This window comes from Falco cherrug, chromosome 5, assembly GCF_023634085.1.
Source record: "Falco cherrug isolate bFalChe1 chromosome 5, bFalChe1.pri, whole genome shotgun sequence".
Classification (NCBI taxonomy): Eukaryota; Metazoa; Chordata; class Aves; order Falconiformes; family Falconidae; genus Falco; species Falco cherrug.
In genome coordinates this window covers 12,817,222-12,841,527 of record NC_073701.1, presented here as the reverse complement: position 1 = coordinate 12,841,527, position 24,306 = coordinate 12,817,222, and the positions used below count along the sequence as shown (strand labels likewise).

At 40.5% G+C, this 24,306-nt stretch overlaps 1 protein-coding gene across 3 annotated transcripts in view; it reads right to left on the bottom strand.

Moving 5' to 3' along the window:
- The window catches only part of LRP6 (LDL receptor related protein 6), a 128,381-nt gene that overhangs the window by 26,441 nt on the left and 77,634 nt on the right, over positions 1-24,306 (bottom strand). For all 3 annotated transcript variants that reach the window (XM_055710973.1, XM_055710971.1, XM_055710972.1), the window contains exons 8-12: positions 11,034-11,250; positions 9,414-9,703; positions 6,411-6,637; positions 4,066-4,250; positions 2,010-2,336 (exon numbers count right to left, since the gene is read on the bottom strand). In XM_055710973.1, coding sequence (XP_055566948.1) covers positions 2,010-2,336; positions 4,066-4,250; positions 6,411-6,637; positions 9,414-9,703; positions 11,034-11,250 — 1,246 coding nt within the window. The remainder of the gene's footprint in view (positions 1-2,009; positions 2,337-4,065; positions 4,251-6,410; positions 6,638-9,413; positions 9,704-11,033; positions 11,251-24,306) is intronic.

Genomic DNA, 24,306 nt, shown 5'->3' with positions numbered 1-24,306 from the left:
CAGTGCAGGTAAACATACCACAAGCACCTAAAGTTCTTTCCACTTTTCCCCAAAGACACACTCATACTGTCTAAGATTGTGTGGCTTCCACCTTTGAATTGATGGGTCATTATAAAAAGCAACGGCAGAATTTCCCCCATTGAGTCCCCACATCTCTGAAACAGTACCAGTTTCAGAAATCCCTTCCCAGTTTTCATCATTCTCCCTCCCAATAGTCACATATTTCAACTATATTTTTGGCAGGCAAATGGGAGTGCAACGAGCATGTCTTCTGTGTAATACCACCTTCAAACTTCATGACACATGGTAGGTCTGGTGAGATACCAGATCTCAGAGCTGTGTGTCCTTCCCATAATTAAAAGAATCTATGCACACATGAGCAGAGTAATCCAGAGGGGAGGATCTGGCCTCTAGACAGGGCTTGGACTAATAATAATGTTCAGGAGTACATAAGCAAGTAAAACAGGCAAGAGAAAGTTAAAACTGTACATGCTCCAATTATAGTGGCCAAGCAAAAAATTCAATTATACGCAGAGAAGCCTAGTCTCCAATTACCTACAAATGAGAAGTTGGAAAGTTGCCAGGTTTGAACATGGCAGAAGGAAAACTCCTAATACCTCATGAATGGCCCTGAACTGTACCGTGGGGAAATGGTTCTATTTGCTCACAACATACTTTCTGTATTTTTCTCCTTCCTTTGTTTCCAAGAGCATTTTCACAAGCAAATATGACCTTTGATCATTTTGCTACTTATTCTCTGCTGGAAGTAAAATTCTTCCCCCTACAAAAATCACAGTCCCCACCAGAGAGATGCCGGCTGTGCCTCTAACTTACAGGAAGGTGGGAGAGTGTTAAGAGTACAAGGATCCAGTTGTCATGCAAGTGCCCCTTGTAATAAATACGGAAAGGAGGAGTACAGGACACATGGTGGGGTGTAAAAGCAGGGTTTTCAGAAGAGCATGATTTTCAAGAAATGTCATGAGGTAGCATTCATGGAACAAGCTGCCCTGCTTTTGGCTTTAAAACAACAGCTGGATCTCTCATGCATAATGTGGACGAGATACAATCTGTCTCTCTGTACCATGAATCTCTTCACCCACTGACTAATCTGAATGACACCAGTGGAAATCAGCCATCTAGTGTGGCTGCCAAAATTATGAGTGCTTCACTGGCAGTCAGTTACTGAAAGATGGATGAATTATTTGGTTAGAAACTAATCACACACAGCCCGAGGGGCCCTGCCGTCTGTACTCTGCACAACAATAGAGAAAAACGGGGCTTGGCTGCACTGAGATCAGAAATCTGAAGTGCTGGGGAGGCCATGGAGCTGAGCCTGTCCGAGCTGGGGAACAAATACTTTTAGGGGTATGAGTGGCTTGTCTCAGCATCTCATCAGCCAGTAAACACAGCTACTACAGAATTAAATCTTGACCACCTGAAGGCTATGCAAAGTTCAGAATATAGACCAAACTATCGCATATCCTTTATGTCAGGCAAGTTTAGAAATAAATAAGCAGATAAATAAACAAGCAAGTAAGCACTTAAGGAGGGTCTGACTGACAGATACAAAATCAAAAGCATTTTGAGCTTTCTTGTTTACACTGATATAGTTGAATCACTGAGAAGGTTCAGTAACAGCCACTCTTCTTATTTTATGGTGATACTGGTATGTTATAAGACACTTTTTCACTTTCAATATCCTACCTTCCCTTACAAGTCAGTAGGATTTTTGTATTAGATAATCGTTATTTAAAAATACGTATTTTTATTGCCATATTTATCCAGTCATATATCCTGCTTCCTATGGAGGAAGGGAAGCTAAGGAACCAAAACTTTTTCAAACACATATTCAGTATTCAAAATGGAAATGAACTTTAACTTGGCCTATTGGCAAACAAGCTTCACCATCTCACGCAAAAATAAAACTCATCTTTTCTCCAAGTAGAACACTTGCATCTGTTACTAAACCCATCTGCTTCTCTGTTTTATTTTCATTCATTATGGCTTACCACTACAAGTCCTGTTGTCAGAGTTTAAGGAATAGTGAGCTGGGCAGCCACAGACAAAACCGCCAACAGGGACTGCTAAACACAGGTGAGAGCAGTGACCGTTGCTGGAGGCACACTCGTTCCAGCCTGCCTGCCTGGAGGAATGGAAGACCAAGATGTCCATAACGTAATCCAAATGCCCTTGGATGATAGTTCGGTTCTGGCCACTGGTCTTGTTAGCTCGTTCAATGCTACGCCGGCTCCAGTCTGTCCAGTAAATGTAATCCTGATACTGAGTCAAGCCGAATGGGTGAGGCAAATCATCAGCTATAATTTCACGGTCAAGGCCTGTTTCCACAAAGGAAGGGAGAGAAAAAGCAGGATTATATGGGGACAAACAAGAGGATGTTTAATGCTGTTGGATATGTGCCCTGCACAGAAGCATTAATACCCAATTACTTTAAACTTACTACTTCATTATTACAAAAGTAAATTATAAAGTAACGTGCAATATTCAAAAGACCATCCTGAAGTCTTGGAGCCTATCACAGAAATGTGCTAATCCTGCTTGCCATTCACAGAAGAGAATGTATTTTAATAAGTAAAGAAGTCTCAGTTTTGAAAACGATCAGGGTTCTCAGAAAGAGTATGTCCTTTCCCCCTTCTCCAAAACAAACAGGGTCCCTCTGAAGGGGACACAGGACCCTGACACTGTATTCTCAGTTCAGCATCCCTTGCATCGCATTTGTGCCTCTGCCAGCTGCTTACAGACAGAGAATTGTTATGAACTTAATAAAATTCTACATCACATTAGGGGGAAAATGAAACGCACACGTTAACCTAACCTGTCTCTGGAACGCTGTAACAGGAAGGAGCCATCAGAAACTCAAGGTAGGAAACAGCTAATTGCGTATGCTGTGGAAGTGTTAGAGACCTTAAGGAGCAGGGCATGGCGGGTGGGAAAGGATTTCAACCACACCATTTCAACCACTTCATTACCATGGGACATCCTGCTGTCTAGTCACAGAAAATAAATGGGAGATCATGAAGCAAGAAGTCATTCCCTCTTTGCACAGAGAAGAGGATGATGCACAGCCTTGCAACTCTGCTGTCACTAGCCACAGGAAAGATGAAATTCTAATACTGTGTCCAGTTCTACAGTACACAAGGGAACACTAAGCTAGCCCCAAGTGCACACCAAAGTACATGAGAAGCCGAAGAAAAGCTTTTATATTACATATAATTCCTATAATGCATTTTCTTGTTTTGATCTTTTTCCAGCTTTGTTCCACTATTGCAAACATACTGTTTAAAGTAGACTAACTCCTTTAGCCTTAAATATTGGCTAGTGGTAATACTAATTGAGTCATGTGGCAGACAACAAGCCTCCTGTGGGTGCTGACAAGTTAAAAAAAGATGTGTAAATCTGAGAGGGCTTGGGTCCTTAGTACATTACCCTGGGACAGTGAAATAATAAAATATTCCACCTCCATTTAGCCATAATGACCAGTTTGTAAAATAATCACACAGAACCCAGCACTACAGAGAACCCCCTGGTGACCAGCACTAGCCAGGAAAAGCTCCTTAGTGTGTGGGATACTCGAGGAAAAAAAAAATGCCTGAACCCTGAAGATACCAATAAATATTAAAAAAAGTATTAAATTACATTGTGAAAAATGTCCAATAAGCTGTTGTTATCTTGGCTTTCTCTCTACCTTTCTACAGATGATGAAGTGTTTGTTAGGTATTCGCCAGTGCTCTTCAGAACAGCAAAACAACACTCTCCAAAACACTGAAAGTTGACAGCTTTGTCCTACATATAACTGAAAACATGCACAGCTTGTGTAATTTTAACTTTGTGAGCAACTATATCACCTACAAAAAAATTGAGGCCTCACTAAATGCTGTGTTGCATAAACATCAATTATAGGAGCCAACGTTAAAAGCATGTGAGTTCAGAAAAAACCTGGTTTTGTCTTAAGACGTGTATCTTTGCATTATTTAAACAATAAATTGCCATGGGTAACTGAAAAAGCAGCAGCATCCCCACAATGCTGCCCAGGGCTCTGGGGCTCACCTAGCATGTTGGAGGATTCTATCAGATTGGTATCGAGGTCAGTCCAGTACAGACGTCTTTTAGCGTAATCAATAGTTAGGCCATTAGCACGTCCCACATTCGGTACCAAAGTAGTCCTCTCACTGCCATCCATAGCAGCTCTATCAATCTTTGGTTTACCACCCCATTCAGTCCAGTACATAAATCTGATTAAAAGGACAAAAGAAAAAAAAAAAAACATCACATTTAATCCAAAGGAGAACTCAAGGGGAGAAATAAAACAAAAATCCTTAGAAAGAAGAAGAGAACAAACAAGAGCTGTAAATTTGAGCATTTATTAAGCCCCACTACGCTAAATGTTTTTTTTCAAAATACAAGCACGGAAGTGAGTCAAGTTTCCTCAAAATGCTTCCAAGGTTATTTTTTCCATTTGGAGCTGGATTTTCACCAGCAAGTTCCATATGAAAGCACTTCAATCTTAAGTAATCCATGTACATCAGTTAAGAGGCAAAAGGTTAGCAAGTTGGGCACCTTCATTTATATCTCGTTATTTAGCAAGGTATTTTCCATGACACTTAGCTTCCATTTCTATTCAGTTGTCCATCAAATGAAGGAATAAAAAAGGTAGGTAACGCAGGGTACTTTTGTTAATAGGCATCATTGCTCATCTCCACACAACTAAGTCAATCAGCCATGTAACAGTGTGTTAAGTTTCAGCCAAGGGCAGAATAACACAAAATTGTATGGCATTTCCACTGGAGCAAAAGTACAAACCGTTACATACTCACATGCCAGTTTATGCCTCATTTGGCAGATACACAGACTTACACGTTTACATTTTCTTTAGGCACTGTACAGCAGAGAGTGCTGTATATTTGACATTTGCTGGCCAGTTAGTTACTTCTTCTAAAACGTAAAGCCAATACCATTTTAAAAACAAGTGAGACATAGCTAGCCAATGTTTACACCTTTCTGCTTTAGTAGCTCTAGTAACAAACACCTGTGAAATACTCTTAATTTCAACCAGCCACACAGCTGGAAAGGTTGCTTCAGAAACTGATAATAAAGGACGAGTTATTCTTTAGACACTAGGAATACTTGCAAATTTTTCGTAAAATTTTTGCATGTTGTACAAGCATGGATCTAAGTGTTAGAATTGCTTCCATGGTAGCAATGCCACAAAAACTGCCACGTAAAGTACAGCAACATAGCTCAGCTATAAGACACACAGGCATTCAGACTCAAATTAAAGTTGTTTTTTTTTTTTCTGGCCTGTGGTGAAGAGAAAAATCATTGAATCAAAATAACCCTCAGAAAAAACTAAAACCAGTGTAAAACTAGCATCACTCATAGCAACCTTTTCTTACAACTGAGTAACTGGATGCCTTCTAATGTACTTGTCCAGCCAATCCCTGGCACGTCAGGGCTGAACCCCATCTGCATGCCCCACTGAGGCAGAACTCCATTCAGCTAAGCACTGTGACAGTTGCCACCACCTTAATGAAATCGAGCAGGAGGAAGGTGTTCCAAGTTCTCTGTATTGCTGTAACTCTCGCAGTGTCACTGGAAACTGTGATAACTTCATGACACTAGAAAATGAAGCTCCCTTATTTATAAAATAAGAGTAATACAACGTTGCTATAATCTCAAAAAGGTTTTGCAGTAATTAGTTGACATCAAATGAGCATTTCATGGTAGAAGAGCTATTTCAGAAGCTAAACAGTTATGCCTTGCCTTGCCCCACTCCTTCCTCCCTCCACCCGCTTATTGCCCTACTTTTGCAACTACATTTGATTCCAACTGAGAAGTTTCTTCTCAGGAAATCTTTCATTTTGGGGATAGGTGGGCATAATTTTTTCCACTCATTCTCTGTCCTTGCTTCCCTTGTCCATATTAATTAAAAAGGCTTCCTTATCTGAAGAAACAAACACCTTCCCCATTCTCAGCCAATAAGCTACACTCCCCTACTCTCAAGTCAAATCATTTAATACCTTTATTGGACCTTAACTTGTGATAAAAAGAATCTTCATTTTTAAAAGGATAAATGTTTTCTTTTCAATGCTATAGTCCTTTTCTAATTAATGAATTCCATAAACCTAAAGCTACTTTGATTCTGTGGTTAATTAAAAAACTAAATATAAATCCCTTTTTAATGAGCTGCTCTGATTTTTTTGCAGCATTCTTAATGATTATTCAGGACATTAAGAGCATATTCCTCCAACCCTCATACTTTAAATTACCAGGTTGTATTCCCCAGCTCAGTTCTCTCAGGATTTACATGCAGAGTGTAACTAACATGCCCTAGAGGAAGCATTAAGATGTTGTTTTTCACTGTTCATAAACATAACATTAAATCAACAAGTTACCCCTCAGCAGGGTCCAGTGCCAGTGCCCGGGGACTGTCAAGATCTTTCCACACCAGCACTTGGCGATGCTGTCCGTCCAGCTTTGACACTTCTATACGATTTGTTCCAGTATCAGCCCAATACAAGTTCTTCCCCAGCCAATCTACAGCCATGCCCTCTGGGTAATCCAAGCCAAACTCCACAACGTGTTCCAGTGCGCTGCCATTCATAAACGCTCTGCTGATGGTCTGCAGGGATACAAAGACACACAGGCAAATTAGAAATTTTTACCAGTCTGTCACTGGGCTTGTTGTTTTCTTTGTTGCATTTTAAACACTTTCAGATTTTAGGCATCTCATAGGAAAGAAGATCTTACAATACACTACTTACTTGCAAGGCGAACAATGCCGCTATTCAGAAGCAACGATCTACTGTACTCTTTGTATTCTGTGTCAATTACAATAGTGTTTCACTGGGGAAATAAATGGGATAACTAGTGTGGTTCAGTTAAGCAGTCTACATGCCAAAGCGACCTTAATAACTCAGTGCCAACTTTGAGAGGGAAATACTTTGGCTCTCCCATGACTATACAAAAGCATCGATGTTATAGCACAGAACACTATTTAAAGCAGCCTAATGAAAAGTTCAGGACAGAACAGCAAACAGAAGGAAACAACCTAATAACTTATATAGCTCAGTAGTGCAAGTGTTCAGTACTAATAGTTTAATTTAACTTCACTAAAAATGCATCTTCTTGGCCTTTTATTCAAAAGACTTAACTCTTGCCATCGTGGATCAGCCCGTGATAGCAGATACAGTCAGAATTATTTCAATAATATATCAGAGTTCAGGTACTCACTGATTTACTATGACCACTTACAAGCCTGAAAGTAAAGGAATAACACTAGGATATTATTCTTTTTGGCATACAAGGGCTTCCTTCCTGTGTCCTTAATATTCCACTCTGCACACACTCCTCATACTTGTAACCTATCAGAACTTGACAACAAGAGTGATTTTTTGCTTACTTCCCAGTTTGGATGCGACCTGCTAATTATGCCAGTTGGTGACAGTACACAGCAGGGAAGCTTATATCTCAGCCTTCATCTGTATCCCCCTTAAAAATTTATCAAATCATTGCTTTATTTTTTTTTTTTCAAACACAGCTAAAATGAATACCATACCTAAAGAGTTTAGCCAAGTCACTTCTCTCAAACTCAAACTCTGTGTTTTTAACTTTTATGATTCTTCAGTTGCAAAGGTCCATGAGTTATTGTTGGCACAAGTCTCAACCCAACTGCAGAAAACTTTCTTCTATTAAAAGCTAATTTTTGGTGCTCACAATTCTGACTACATCTATAACCCATGAAAAACAAAGGGAATAACCTGACTCACTGATAACAGACAGACAATACACAGACTTCTGCCACTCCATTAGCCACCACGTTTAAACAACTACCCTTAACCTTTTCCAATTTCTCAGTCTAGACCCTAAACCTGTTTTACAAAGCCTATGATTCATAATATGTCTCATGTGCAGTAGCTATATAAGTTTATGAATATGTAAACCCCATTTTCACTTCCCAACCCAAGACAAGGCTTCCCCCATTAATCATATCTGACAAAACATCTGTGATCCCTGCAACCTCCTGCCATGTGGCATTATTCTGCTTCCTGCCAAAAACCTTAATTTTTGCAAACTTATCCTTTGTGTAAAAATGTATAGATTAGATTTAAATGATGTGGTGGGTTGAGTCTGGCTTGACGCCAGGTGCTCACCGAAGCCCCTCCTCAGCTGGACAGAAAATATAAAAGGCTCATGGATCAAGATAAGGACAGAGTGAGATCACTCACCACTTACTGCCATGGGCAAAACAGACTCACCTTGGGGAAAATTAATTTATTACCAATCAAAACAGGGTAGGATAATGAGGGATAAACCCAAATTTCTTAAAACACCTTCCCCTCACCCCTCCTCTCAGGCTCAACTTCACTCCCTATTCCTCCACGTCTTTCCCTATTCCCAGTGGCACAGGGGAACTGGGAAATGGGAGCTTTGGTCAGTTTATCACATGATGTCTCTGCTGCTCCTTCCTCCTCAGGGGGAGGAACTCCTCACACTTTTCTCCTGCTCCAGCATAGGGGGTCCCTCCCATAGTGACAGAACTCCATGAAATTCTCTAAGATGAGTCCTTCCCATAGGCTGCAGGTCTTTATGAACTGCTGCAGCATCAGCCCTTTCCATGGGACACAATCCTTCAGGAACAGGCTGCTCCAGTGTGGGTCCCCCACGGGGTCACGGGTCCTGCCACCACACCTGCTCCGGCATGGGCACCTCTCTCCACAGGTACTGCCAGAAACCTGCTCCAGTTGGGCTTCCCACAGGGTCACAGCCTCCTTTGAGCACCTACCTGCTCCGGTGTGAGGTCCTCCACGGGCTGCAGGTGGAGATATGCTCTGCTGTGGACCTCCACAGGCTGCAGGGGCACAGCTGGCCTCACCGTGGGCTTCACCACAGGCTGCAGGGGAATCTCTGCTCTGGTGCCTGGAGCACCTCCTGCCTCCTTCTGCACTGACCGGGGTGTCTGTAGAGTTGTTGCTCTCACATGTTCTCACTCCCCTCTCCAGCTGCAATTGTCTTTGCACAGAAACTTCTCCCCCTTGTTAAACATGTTATCACAGAGGCACTACCACTGTCACTAATGGGCTCAGCCTTGGTCAGATGTGGGTCCGTCTTGGAGCAGCTGGCATTGGCTTTATTGGACATGGGGAAGCTTCTAACAGCTTCTCTCAGAAGGCACCCCTGTAGCTCCCCACCTGCTACCACAACTTTGCCATGCAAACTCAATACAAATGATTTACAGGAGAGAATGCTGCTAGTATAACAAAAACATATGCCATTCCTAGTTAGAACAAGCTCTTTTACCTGCCCCCTAAATCTTGTAAATCACATTTGTCAATCCATTCTTAAGTCTCTCAAGAACCTTGTAACAACTTAATAGACAATACAGAATAAACCTCTACCTTCAGTGAAATGTCAGTCCAGTAAATCCGATTGTCTGTCACATCAAAATCCAGAGCAGAAGCTTCCTTTACTCCAGTGAGTGGAATAGCAACATTGTTGTTGTTAGTTTCTAATGAGATTCGTCTGATATCTGCTCTCCGAGAAAACAGCAGGAAAGCTTCTGGAACAATGCAGGTCTTCATATCATTGATGAGCTCTAAGCCTATGGGGCAAGCACAGCGAAGGCCTTGTGGTCTGTACAGGCAAAGATGGCTGCAGCCGCCGTTATCCTCTGCACAAGGGTTTGTACCTAAGCATTTAAGAAAAGCAAAAGCAGTCATTGCAATCTTACTTCAGCAGGAAGATGAAGCCAATCCTCACGTGCATCCATGACACCGAGTCCTTGAAGAAATACATACAGTTTTTCACTTTTCATTCTCTGAATGAATTATTTTTTGTTCGTTTCCTGTAATCCTTTAGCAGATGTAACTCTACTTGGCTGGAAAGCCACTGTTTGTTTTCCTGACCCCAGGAAACAAACCCAGCATTAGGAAAAGCATTATCTACTGATGTTCCCAATTCACAGCACAAGCACTGAATGGACAGTAAGTATGTAAGGAAGCGTCTGTTCTGCTGCCCTTTGCAGAATACTGGGTCCAGTGACATACCCCAGCTGTGTTCCTAGAGAAGAAAAATTTGCAGATCTGTTTTCACATCCATTCAATGGTCTCTTCTGTCCAGGATGCTAGTAAAGCAGGTCTGTACCTGAAAATGCTGGAAATCTATGTACTAAGAGACAGCCAGCATTACCAAGCTCAATTAACCAAACAGTTGGAAAGAGGGCTGCATTTAAATCACATGCACCTTAGGGCATCTTGTCAACATGGTAGCAGCAAAGATACGCCTTAACTACATTTGACTAATTTCCTGGGGATCAATCAAGACATGGCAACAAGAAGCTGCAAGCCCTACCCATCCACACTGCAGGATATTCAGGGAACGTGATGAATTCTGTGATGCCACAGTTAACACTGCTACTAGTGTTTGGATAGCCAATGATAACCGATTTAAAGCTAGACCCTACTTTTTTACACCACAGACACAACAGGGCAGAAAGTACTTCTAGTTATTTTTAAGATGATTTTGCAATATTAACGTGAAAAGCACCAAACAGACTAAAACTGGCTCATTCTCAGCTTTTGCATACTGAGAGCACATGTTCAGATTGCAAGATGAAAAGCTGCTACAGCTGCAGCTTCGTAAACAGCTGGGCTAATCTAATAGCTGGCTTTTACAAAGGGAAGTTCTTATTTTCCACGATCCTTCTTCTCCCCTTAATGGATCCAAGGTTGTTCAGACCTATGAGACGCCCTGACTCCCTAAGAAGCAGAAAATTACACATTTTGGGGGGTGCCTGCAGTACTCTGTTTTCCAGCTTGATATTCTTCCAAGTTAGAGGACTGAAGCACCTCACAAAATACCTACCCCATCCCACCAAACTGCAGCCTGCAGTGATCATAAATAGGACTGCATTCTGCCCATTTCTAAAAATCTGACCTGGTATTAAGTGATACCTGCAGAAGAGCACAGCTGAAAATTTCCATTTCCCTTTACTTGCCTGATTAGCAGTTTTCACTCACCGATTATCTGGTGAACATTTGTAGCTTTCAGGCCCATTAGATCAGGCAGTTGATCTATGATGATCTCTCTTTCTGCTGTGCGCTTATGCACACGTTCAATACTGCGCCTTTGCCAGTCTGTCCAATAAACGTAGTCTCCCAACAATGTGAATCCAAAGATATGAGGCAGCTTGTCCTCTACCAGAACTCTTCTCCCAGTTCCATCAGCATTCATGACCTATGGACATGCACAAACACAAACTTATCTTGTATACAGAATAATTCTGTCACTATTTAACAGAGATTAATTAAACTGAGTGCTCCACACTTAAGACTTCAAATCAAAAAACTGTCTCCTAGCCATTAAAATGCTACCAATGTTACACAGCAGACAAATTAAAAAAAGACTGTGTTTCAAATAGTACTTATTCTAAAAGCCACATAAAATCCCGTATGTATAAGGCTAGTCTCATAAGCAGATCGTAACATGAAATTAAGACACAACATTTCTTGTATTTGCTTTAAGAACCAGTATTATGTGTGCTTGTTTGACATTGCCTCTCTCTTCCTCTCCCACTTCGGACTTACACGTCTCTTCATATAGTTTTAAATAAGACACTGTTTTACACAGATGAAGACAAGCTTACAACCTCAAGGAGGCCTGGCTCTGAATCTCAGTCCACAGTCCCTCCCAAATCCCTCCAGGTTACAGATAGCAACAGGAGGAGGCCCCTCAAATTCTGGGAGGCAAACAGTCAAGATGATTTACAGAGTATGTTTTTACTCCCAAGTCTGAATAAAGAACCGGATTTGCATTCTTCAAAATTAAGTTCAGTATTTTTTGTGCTAGAAGGAACAGTAATAGTCTGTAAATAATTGCATGCCTTTGATCAAGATGCTTGAATTTACTGTGTCATTTTTCTCTACTGCTAAAAAGAAGTAATACCCAACTTCCTCAAAGAGGCACTGAAAGGATTAATTAAACATATGTATGCATGTGCAAGTGATCAAGTACCTTATGAATGCCAAGTATTATTACAAAAAGTACCATACTGACAGGAATGAAGACAGCCCTGTTTTAAGAGTAGCTTAAAAATGATTCAGCACTGCAATTTTATAGAAAAACTCCTTCTGAAATATTTCTGCTTGTTTCAGGTTTACAGTTTACATTTATAGCATGTATACTACCCTTCCAAAAAAAGAAAAAAACCCACCCAAAACACCTTAATGTAAAAACTTCTCAAAACAATGTGATCCACAAAATTCAAGGTAGTGTACTAACCCCTAAAACAGTAAAACATCCTTCCCACTACCCAAGCATGTTCCAAGTTAAGGGCTGGAAAAAGAGTGACTTACTAAATCACTGTTTTCAAAACTCTCTCACTTGCTTTGTGGAATTAAGATAGCCATAGGCAAGTCTGTATGATTTCCCATTCTTCCCATGGCTCAAACCCAAAGACTTGTGCAACGACAACCTTCAGGGTCAATTGATTTAGTAACTCTGGCTAAATGGATGATGTTTTGTGGTCAGAAGAATTCCCTAGCTCACAAGAAATGAGAGCTAGTTTGGAGCAATGCCTACCTTTTCCCTACCCAACCACAGATGGGGAGGGAAAAAAGGAATATAGAAACAGAACTGAAACCCATGCCTTTCTTAGCATACAGTATAACGTGCACATTAATAAAATACTTTTAAGTTTACTAAAAAAGTAGAAGAAAATGCTATAATCTTCACAATAGTTCAATTTATCCTTAAAAATATTCTCTGTTACAATTTTTCCAACATTACTGTACTTACTCTCAGTATATTAGAATGGGAATTGAACCTTTACGTGCACATTTCCTACAGGAGAATGAAAGGGGCTCTGCATACTTGCTTAAAAAGGTAATAATTACTCTGTGGAATTGGCTTACCAAAAAAATCTTCAGTCTAGTAGCATACATGGCACACTTCTATAAATGTACTAGTGCACACGCATCACAAAACTAAGAAAACAAGATGATAATTACTTAGTGAAATGCTTTTTTCCCCCCCTTCATTCTCACTAAGATCCTTTAGAAAGTCAAGTGCAGTACTTGTAGCTTCACTTTGCATTATGGTACCATTTACCATCCTAAAGTTGTAACTTACATACTTTACACTGATAACCAAATCCAAACATAGCTCTTCCTATCACTGATTGTTTAGCTGGGCTCAGAGCCCAGTATAATTGCCTAATTTCTGGACTTCCTTTTGAAAACAAGCCCTGCTATTCCATTTCAGCATCTGCTGGCTCTCAATTCTTAGCAGCATGTCTCCTGCACTCTGTTTTGTAAACAAGAGTAATGGCTAGCTTTAGAACCAGAGACACAGATTTAACATCTGTAAGATAAACTGTGAGTTAGAGTCATTGAGCCCACCATCCCTGCAAGAAACCATCACCACCACCAAGAAAAAACGGTCATCCCCTTTTGTCTACCACCCTCTTTCCAACCATAACAGAGCCATCTTACATTTCTATAAATATATATATATATAAAGATAAGACCTTTGCTGACAAATAACTAATACACGGTGGCAACTAGTGCTTGCTAAGCAGATCAAAAAGATACAAATAATGGATGTATGTTGCTAAGTGAGCCAACCAAAACCACACTGTAATAACCACTAAAATCTCACTATCACAAAGCAATACCTTCAGATACTACACTTTTTACCTTGTACTTAAAGGAAGAAACTTCTATATTTAAGGGAGTGCTTAACTGCCAGCAAAAAGAATTAGCTGGAAAGTGTATGGTGTGAGATGAACTTTCTTTGGCAAACTTTAAAAGGGGAACTGTTCAAATAAGCTTCCTCTTACACTCAAAGAAAGTCAGGAAAAGAGAAGACGGGACTTAAGGATGAAGTATCTGCTTCTAATTGGTTTTTATTTTGCGACATACTGTTATTTTGAAAGACAACTTTATGTCACCTACACAAAACAGGCACCTATCAAAGTACTTACACATACCTGCCACCCTACTTCCACTGCAATCTTACCTGAGCACATCTGTGAAATATTACTTAATATAAACATCTGCCTACTAGCAGCTGGGTACCACCATATGTATAGTTCCATGGAACCACGTTGTCTGCACTTACTCTGGCTGCATTTTAGGGGATTTGAATAGAATTTCATCAATAGCCTATAGAACCAAACAGAAAGGCAGAAAGAAATTGGCAAGGGATATAGGGATGATACATATACTAAGCAAAAGGAAAAAGAAACAATCACTGATCAACCAGTTTCCAAGGATTTCACCATCATCTTTTCACATACTGAAATTCAGAGTCCCAGCCGATACTGCTTTATGCATTCATTTCCCTTCTTCAGCCCCAGATGGATCAGCTTATCACAGTGAAGCTTATCCCCACAGAATCCTCCATATAAGAAACCCACCTTCTGCTGCTATGAGGCAATGTCTCCAGCGGTTTATGCTGCTTTTAACCACAATGCGGTGTGGGTTTCACATTCTGAGGCAATTCTGAATACTGCAAACCACAGTGAGAATATAGACTACAACAGGAAACAGATGTGATGCAACCACAAACACTACCTTTACTGAAAGAGCGAGTGGTTCCATGAGAAGAAAAAAAAAAAAAAAAGGAACAAAGTACAAAAATGAAATGGCCTCAGAAAAAATACCAGATAATCCCGCTTCCCGCCTGTAATATAAGTGTAGGATAAGGGCTTTGCTTATCCTAGAACAATAATGAATGCAAACCTATGGCTTCATGAAAATATGGCTTATTCAAAATGAATTAATGCTGAAAATGTGATCACATTTTAGGATGTTGTACTTATGGTCAGCAAGTACAATAAAACAACTACTTTGAAGCGTTACTTCTATTTTAAAAGTTACCGACTGGATTGCACAGTGATGTATTCTAAGGGTCTTTCCTGTCATCAGACCCTGGATTCAATTCCCTCTTGAATACCAGTAATAACTGTGATAAACAATCTAATGCAGTGAAATTTACCTTTTTGATAATCTGGGATTTGAATGTATGGCAGTTTACACTTGTCATTTGATTGGTTTACCTATCCCATTTGCGAAAATAATGTTCAGCTCTAGTTAGAGCTCACGCTGGAACCCTGGCAAAGCTATGCAGACTAGCTGTCCACTCAGGTCTAGTGGAGCAAGGCCAGTGGCAGTAGAGGGTAGGCAGATGTACACTAGTTTACATTTGCAGCACTGAGGAGATGCTAATAACATAAACTGGCTGTCCCTATTGGGCCACACTTTGTTTAGTATCAAACATAAAAGCCCAGTTCTATAAGGTGCCAGATAGTCTCAGTACTGATGACTCCTGGAGGAGAAAGCAGCATGCAGGGTCTAGAAAGAACATGCTTTCCATTGTAAATGCAATACAGACAGACAAACCTGGTAGGACTTACTTGTAATTAACCTAGTGCCATAAACAGAGTGACAGTGTGCAAACCGTTACCTTTCACCTTAACTCATGAGCACAGTTTCATTTCCACTGTAACCACAGAATCACAGACCAGCCCAGGTTGGAAGTGATCTCAAAAGATCATCTGTTCCAACCTTTTGGGGTCAAGAGAACCTATATGAGATTATCTAGCATCCTGTCCAGTCACATCCTGAAAACTTCCAGTAATGGAGACTCCACCACATCCCTCAGGAGGTTATTCAAGTGAATGCTCACTATAAAAATATTTTTCTTATATTGAGATGAAACCTCCCCCAGTGCAACTCATACCAATCACCCTTGTCCCCTCCATGTGGCTCCTTGTGAAGGTAGTCTCCATCTTCCTTATAGCCGGCCTTTAAGTACTGGAAAACTGCAATGAGGTTCCCTCTTGAGCCTTCTATTCTCCAGAGACAGAAGACCTAAATCCTTCAGTCCTTCCTCACAGGGCAGGTTCTTCAGCCCTTCGATCATCTTCTTGGCAGTCCTTCTGGTCCCCTCCAGCCTGTCTACATCTTTTTTTAATTTTGAAGACCAGAGCTCGACACTGTACTTTAGCTGTGGCCTGACAAGTGCTGAGAAGAGCAGGATGATCATGTCTTTATCTCTGCTAGCAATGCCCCTGTGGATGTAGCCCAGGATCTGACTTGCTTTTGTTGCTGCAGCAGCACACCAGACTCATGTTCAGCTTCTTGTATGCCAGGACCCTCAGGTCCCTTTCAGCAAGGCTGCTCCCCAGCTACACAGATCCTAGCCCATACTGGGCTCTTGGGTTATGTCATCCCATGCACAGGACCTTGCACTTTGTTAAACTTCACATAGTTCTTGATAGCCCACTCTTACAGCCTGTTCAGGTCTCTCTGGAAGTTGGCTCTTCCCCTCTGGCATGTCCACCTCACCACCCAGTTTAGCATCATCAGCAAACTTGGTGAGGGTTGTTCTTCTAGTCCCATCAGATCATTTTTGAAGACGGTGAACAGTTTGGAGCCCAGTGTCAATCCCTGGGGGATTCTGCTTGTGACAGGCTGCCAGCTTGAGTAACTGAGACCACCCTCTGAGTGTGGCCTGTGAGCTAATTCCCTACCCATCTCACAGACCACCCACCCAGTCTGTATCTTTCAGAGTTTGTCTAGGAGGAGGCTGTGGGTAACTGTGTCAAATGCTTTGCTAAAGTCCAGGCGAACACCACGCACTGCTCTCTGGACGTCAACAGAAAACATCATTTTGTTTTAAGTGGTGATCAGGTTAGTCTGGCAGGATTTGCCCTTGGTAAATCCATGTTGGCTTTTCCCAATCACCTGCTTCATTTGGCTTGCAAGTTTTAAGAGGATGTTTTCCAGGAACTAAAGTAAGATTAATGGACCTGTAGTTTCCTGGGTCCTCTTTTGGATAAAGTTATAGTAAGGGAACAGGTTAAGTATCATGCATGCTAAGCTCTCTCTCAGGATGACTGGATCAGAGGCAGTCAATAATCAATGAAAATTCATAAACAACAGCTGGTAACTCTATCTGCAAAAAATTGAAGATCACCTACAGGAATGGAATAGGCCTCTGATGGTGGACTGAAAGCCCCCAGCTGCACTCCAAGATGTTGCCAGAACTTTGTTTCACAGACACACACACACCCCCAACAAAAAAAATAAATCAGCTTCATCCAGTAAAATCCATAAACTGCTCTAATTCCAGATACAAACATAACAAGATAAGAATAACTTGAATCTAAGCAGCAATTTTTAAAATTGATGGCCAATTTTTGGACAAGTGATAGAGACTTTGGCCGTCTGTTGGTTCCTGGACTTCAGCACCTTTACCAGCACCAACTTACTGATCCTCAGAGAGGCCAGGAGACCCCACTTAATATATGGGACCTCAATTGACCTGCTCAAGTACTACTGCCATTGCTGTGACAGCTCTACAAAATTTCTAGCATGGACCACAGCTGGAAACCATCTCTCCCCCCCGACTCACAGGAAGGATGCAATATACCATTTATTTTCCTTCTGAAAGGATAAGGAATAAAAATGTTCTAACTTGGTAATAATAACGCTTTGCATGTCACATGTCCCACAAATGCAGACCATGTTATCTTGTTGTTTCCTTGGTATATGTTGAATGTACTCTCAGATAATAGCTGTGGTTTACCTTATAGCATGAACTGCTCCCAGCTATTTGGCACAGATTTATATGAAAGAAGTGTTATGGCAAAAAAGGTAAACTCTTCCCGAGCAGACCTTAAACTCCTGAGTCAAGCTAACGACAAGCTGGGTTTCTTGCAGTAGTTTGAAAGACAGCAGAAAAACAGAAAGCATTACTACCTTCACAGTTTCAACATGGGTCATGCTAACACATTCTAGGAACAGATAGAACTAAAAAACAATGAGGTAAAAAAAGTGAATTTGTCATGAGTTTGCTCATTAACACTGATCTGCATAAGATTATTGCAAAGAAATATTACTGTAAGACAGCTGTGAAGCACTGAATTCAACACATATATCCCAGATATTTCAACATACCATGGAGGAAGATCTTGAATAAAGCCTGCATTATATCTGAAATAGTTTAGGAATATCCAAGGCTTAGGCTTAGTCACTCCAGCCCTGGGATATTACATGTGCTGTTTATTTGATGCAACACATACTGACTCAGTTCACGACACTGCTAATCAAGGATATGACTGTTCATCTTCCACTTAAATGTACATGAATCTTACTATATTGGAAAAAGGGAAAAGAACATTAACTCTAATATTAAATTTATTTGGTTAAGGGAAAAAAGAACTGGGGCAGCAGCTCTCAAAAATAAAGATAGGTAGAATACCTTCTAAACATTACATTAGCATTTTTTCAGACTGGGTTTGAGGCCTATGTATTTTCAACTCACTTCTTTAAGTAACAAACAGAACAGAGCAGAATAATTTTATTGTTATGGCTGCAGTAACATCATATAATTAACACATGTATCTACTATAAAACAGCAGCTCTAAGAGAGGGAAAAAAGGGACATCTTGCCTAAATTTCCAGTTTTATTACTCTTCCCCTTACAAAAATTAAAATAAACTCCTGATCAACTATACCCTCTTTGACTAAGCAATCAAGACTCTAAACTGAGCTTGAGGAAATAATTCTGTCACTGTCATTAACGTACTGTTAGCAGCATTTTCCCTCGATTCCAAAATGTTAAGGAATGTGTTAGATAAGAAATGGGAAACCATCTCTTCACTGCAGTGAAATCCTGAGAAATCAGCAGAAGGGATACCTGGAATACTTTATATTTGCTCAGAAACCAAATGCCTCCAGCCAACTCCACAATTTCTTACTGTTAATTGTTTTATAATAGCCATTACCAATTTCTAATTTTACAGTTCCCCAGCACCCTCAATTTCCTTTTGAGCTCTAATCATTCTTCCAAAGAATTCAAAATATATTTTTCCTGAGCATGGATAATATTCCTAATAGGACTGCAGTGAAGATAAATATGTAAAAACAGAATAGAGATTAACTTCATAAATAGTCCTTTCTATCATGCTACAGACACTGTTATAAGCTCATTTATTTCACAATAGTACAACTTTCCCAGCTCACAGATCAATCGATGCCAACAGCAGAATTGTTTTCTCAGAGATGGAATTTAATTTTAGAAACAATTGGTTGGGGTTTCAATGAAACGGCTCAAGTCAGGTGAAGTGACAAGCTGGCAGGGAAAGGAGTTTATAACCATTGTTAACAATCAAATGTGACATCTCCTAGGCAATCTCATGCAACACAAACCCCCCCTGCATTTGTAAAGAACAGGCTAACAGAAACAATTGAGCCGAAACGATGAACAGGATGAGAAGAGAGGTCTTCACAGGAAAAAAAGAGGCTCCTTTAAGAAGATTCAGTGGTAAAACAGGTGAATAAAGATGCCTGGCTATGGAAATTAATTTTGATATATTAATACAAAGGCCAGAGTGGCAACAATCAGGATGTTGTTACATGGGCATAGGCTATAGGGGTACAAAGGAAGCTAATTAGTGCAATCTTGCAACTTGCCCTTTGTCAACTAAGTCCTACGAGCAACCATATATATGCTTCACAGGAAGCAAAGGAGACGAGCCGAGACCAACCTGAACCCTCACAGTGGTCTGGGAGACAGTTTTACAAGACTAAGTTCAGCAACACAACTTCTAATGCTCGCCACTCTGTTCTCACCTCTTCCTTTTCTCAAGGTACTTTCTTCCAGTACCTTACCCCAGGAACTACTTATTTTTAATTTGTTCTCTACCCAACTTGGTGCTTTCCAGACTCCTCCAATAAGCAACTATAATTTAAATATTTTTTTTAGAGGGAAAAAGATGTGGAACGTCTTCTGCTGTTTTTGCAAGTCCAAGTGGTTCAGGGAATAGTCCAATGAGTAACTCTGCTAGTGTAAAGCTGGGGGATGGCTCTGGGATACTTCTCCACTTTTGGTGCCAGTAAGCTATTAAGCTGATTCAATGCTCCCTTCACTAAATCACTTCAATTCCAAGGGTCTCTGCATGCCCAAAAGCTCAGTTTTCCACCATATGTATTCCTCCGCCTAACAGAAGGTATTAATTTTCTTACAATGCAAAGGTCTGTGAGAAAAGCAAAGTTAGAACATCACGAATGGCATCAGAAAAAAGTTCAGGTTAAGACTACAAACTTTCAGAGTGAAACAAAAAACCTGTATAAAGAAAGCTGAATAATTACTGAGAGGGATTACAAGGTCACATGAATGCCCCTGAAGAAGCCCAGGTCCAAGACCAGTACAATCTTTTTTGTACAGTAAAACATTTATGTTTGGGAGAAGAAAATACAAAGCCAGAATACTGGAGAGTAAAGGAATTATAGCAGACTGACAAACAGCACTCAGCCGAATCAGAAATGCAGAAGATCACTCAATATTTCTTCACATCACTCCCGTCAAGTTTGCCGTCAAACATAATATATTAAGTATGTCAGACTCAGTGAGGTCAGGTGGCAGCTCTGGTTGTTTTAGTTTGAGGAATTTTTGTGTTTTCCCTTAGGTAAGCCAGCAGAGGCTTGCTACTTTCTAGATGAGACAACAGCCTAAATTAAAACACCATTTCCAAACTCCAATGGGGAAAGTCTTGGAAGCATGTATGACACTAGTGGGATTCAAATGTACTTCTATCAGCTCCATGCTGGGCCATCAGGAGCCATGAAGTTTACAGAGCTATCATTAGCAAGACAGGACTGCTCGTGTTAGCAAAGCTGGTAAGCAGCACCTCTGAATTCGCAACATAGAAAGTCTCTGTGCAGCCTGACTGATGTAAGCAACAATCAAGTCAGAGAGGTAAACTTTTACTATTAACAATAATGGACAGAATGGTTACAGAAGCCAGAGCAACCTTCTGCTCAAACGTGTCTTAAGTGTGAGCATCTGCCTCTGACATGGCCACTCCAGGCTCCTCCTTAGAGTTAACAGAAAAGAACAGGGGCTTTCAGAGCAGGGCTCATGCAATCGATTCTAAACATTTACTTTCAGGTAAAGCCAGGCACACTGCAAAAGTACTGTTTTCTAACTTTTCTATAAGGGCAATATAAGGCAATTTAGTGAGCTGAAGGTATCTACATCTCATTAGATGAAAACCACCCACAGACTCCAGGAAGACATTCAAATCCCTGACACAAGAACCATTTTAAAACTGAATGTTGAAGTCTTCTGTAATATCACATGATTTTTAAGGCAGTAATTGCACTTCTCAAGAAAAATTCCATGCTTGGTATCCAGATCACCGAGTCAGATTACTCAGACAAGAGTTCTGGCTGTATCTACCCAAACCCTTCCCTCAGTATCCTCTTTCTGTTGTGAGGTGCTGGGAACCTCTCCCTGTTCCATTAAGTATGACAGCCTGTTGATAGATCTCCTCAGGACTTCTCTGAGAACTCAGCACAAGCTGTTTGTAACGGGTGTCTCAATAATCAAACTTTTCACATTTCAGTTTTAGTTAGATATTCTCAACTTATCAAAAGCAATAAAAAGCTGACCTTTTCAATGTTCCTGAACTGAAGCTGAGATGGACGTTTTAAATATGTTTCCTCTTTTTTACTTCCACATTAAACCACTTTGAACAGCTACAAAATGTATGTGCCTAAGTGGCAACTCTGTAGCACCATCAAAAACAGAACTTAATCTTTACACACACACACACCCAACAGTAACATCAGGAGGTCCTGGCTCAGTATTTGGGGTCCACAAGTAAAAGGCCACTCACTCCTCTTTTTGTACCGAATTCTTCAACAGTCTGGAGAAATTACTAATATGTGGTCTGTGGCGGTCGTTTGTTTGCTTTGTAATGCAGTTTTCCTATCTTGGTCTGCATCATGAAATTTAATTCTTCCCAAAGTTTATTCACAAGTTCAAGAGAAACCTCCCAAATGGAAGTAATACAAAGTATAAACTAATTTTTGTTTTTTAAATAAGTCCTTACTCCACTACTAATTGCAAAAATTTATCATGTTTCTTAATGCAGACCTAGTATGCATTCAGAAACAGCTGGGAATCCTCCGACAAAGTACACTTGAAATGTTTGGATCTGGGACAGAGAGTAGAGGGATCTGCCCCTACTCTCTCCAGCACCTACTTGCTGTTCTTTACTGAATGATGTTCCCAAGTACCACAACCATCCAAACCAGGTGGACAAAGAAATGTAGCCAAAATTAAACAGCAAAGCAACTTCAAGTATTTGTTTCAGCTACCTTACTTCTCATACCTGCAAAAGCCTTATGCAAGTACACAAAAGCAGCTGTGTTCAACTGCTAGGAATTCAATAGTTTCTTCTTCTCAATTTTCAAACCTCTACTACAAAGTAGGGTCGATGGGGTATGATCAGTAATCAGGCTTACAAGTCATCAGTGTTTCACAATACAAAGACTAAATGCTGTGAGACAAAATTTCTCAGTCAGAAAATAAATGGTGAATGCTTAGAAAACAAAATTTCCTTATTAGGGTGGCAGTAAAATTGAGGTAGTTGTCATCAGAGGAAAACATAGCCCTGCAATTTCAGGATTAGAATATGAATTAGAGCATTCTCTAGATGCCAAGCTATTAGCTCCTAGGTCAAAGACAGAAAGGTCCTCTCTGTTCAAGACTTTTGTGCTCAAAAAAGTCTTAGCAGCATCCGCTTTCTGTTGTCTGACAAGGCTGGGTTCTGTAGACTTGTGTGTACTTATGCTGAAAAACAGCAGGATATAATAAGTCTTTCCATATTAATCGTGAGGATTACAGACAGTAATGCCAGGCACAGCTAACAGATTTGGGAATGCAGAAACACTTCAAGTTAGAGCTGCACTTAAAAATCACTGGATAATGGTTGGATCCGTATAGGAGGCAGAGTTCTTTCTTTAAACTCACCACTAGTAGGTGTAAGTGGGTGTCATCTCTGGCTCCAAGGATGGAGAACAGGAAAGATGAATAAAGGAAAATGAAGCGAAGACTGAAGAATTGTGAGAAATCAGCCATACCACCATCATTTCCTCGTAGCGCACAGCCACACATGCACACAGCCTTTTATAACTGTTTTATCAATACAAGCTTTGCTGACCATTTTAAATCCAACCTATGCCTTAAAACAGGTAGCGTACGTGCTCAGAAGACAAATATTCACTTGAGCAGGAAAACATAAGACCAATTCAACAGAGCAGATCATACATTTTTAACCTCATAGCACGGCAGGAAAATGCTTTAAACCTGTAGCAAGTCAATGAGAAATCTTCCCTACTGGTAAGCACAATAGCAGCCATCCATTTCAATAGAAGTTTATCAGCAGTGAAACCTGACCGAGATAAATGACGAAGCTGTTGAGCCACAGCCTGCTTCTGCCTGCTGCAGGCTGCCAGATAAAATGGGAACAAAAGCTCCCTGCTGTACCCCCTACCAGTCTCTATTAACCCCTGCTGATGCTTTATTATCGTCTGGGGGCTCCAGAACAGTATAGCATGAATCAGTATGTAAAAAATAAATAATAAAAGCTCATATGTAGCACAAACAAACTAGAAACATAGCTTGCAAGAAATTCATTTTGGTAGCGCTACAATTAAATAATGGTTCTGAGGAATACCATATATGGCGAAGAGGGGGGAAGAAAAAAGCACAATGCATGTAAAATCATGTATGAAAAGGCAATACTTAAAGGCAATAGAGTGCAAGTACACCAACGTGTTTCTCCTGCTTTTACCCCCACTCCCAAATATATGCACATATGAGCAAAGCAGGGACCAGGCATCTATTCTGATGTCTTCATGTCCAATTCCAAGTTTCATATTTTGATCCTGTCACAAATATTCTCTTTGTTGCATCTCCTCCAGTGTCCTTTCTCCAAATGTAAGTTTGAAACATTTACTGAAGGTCAAAACATCTTCTACTAAACTGATATAAAAAATGGATGGGAAGGGCAGGGAAAGTGTAACAAATCTCCTCAGGATTCATGGTTGCCATAGGAGAGAAAGGCAGCAGGAGGAAAAGGCAAGACTTGAAATGCTAGTAACATTTTAGCTATCATAGATTTAGATAGCGTCATTGCAGCCTGAGATTTCTGCAGCCTACCATAACAAAGTCAATCTCTCAAAAAAGGTTACAGAGAGGCCACACAAGATCCTAGGGAAAATTCACTAAGATTCCTAAGTAAAGAAACTCACCACTACAGTTGCATTACTTAGCACGTTAAAGGGGAAAAAAACCATATTTTTTAAATCTACTTTAGACTGAACCATTCTCTTGCATGAACACCCCCTCTTCATTCTATAGAGCCCTTCCATGTTTTATTAATTACAGAATCTGTATTGAAGTCACACTCCGATCTATCACTCTCAGAGGTCA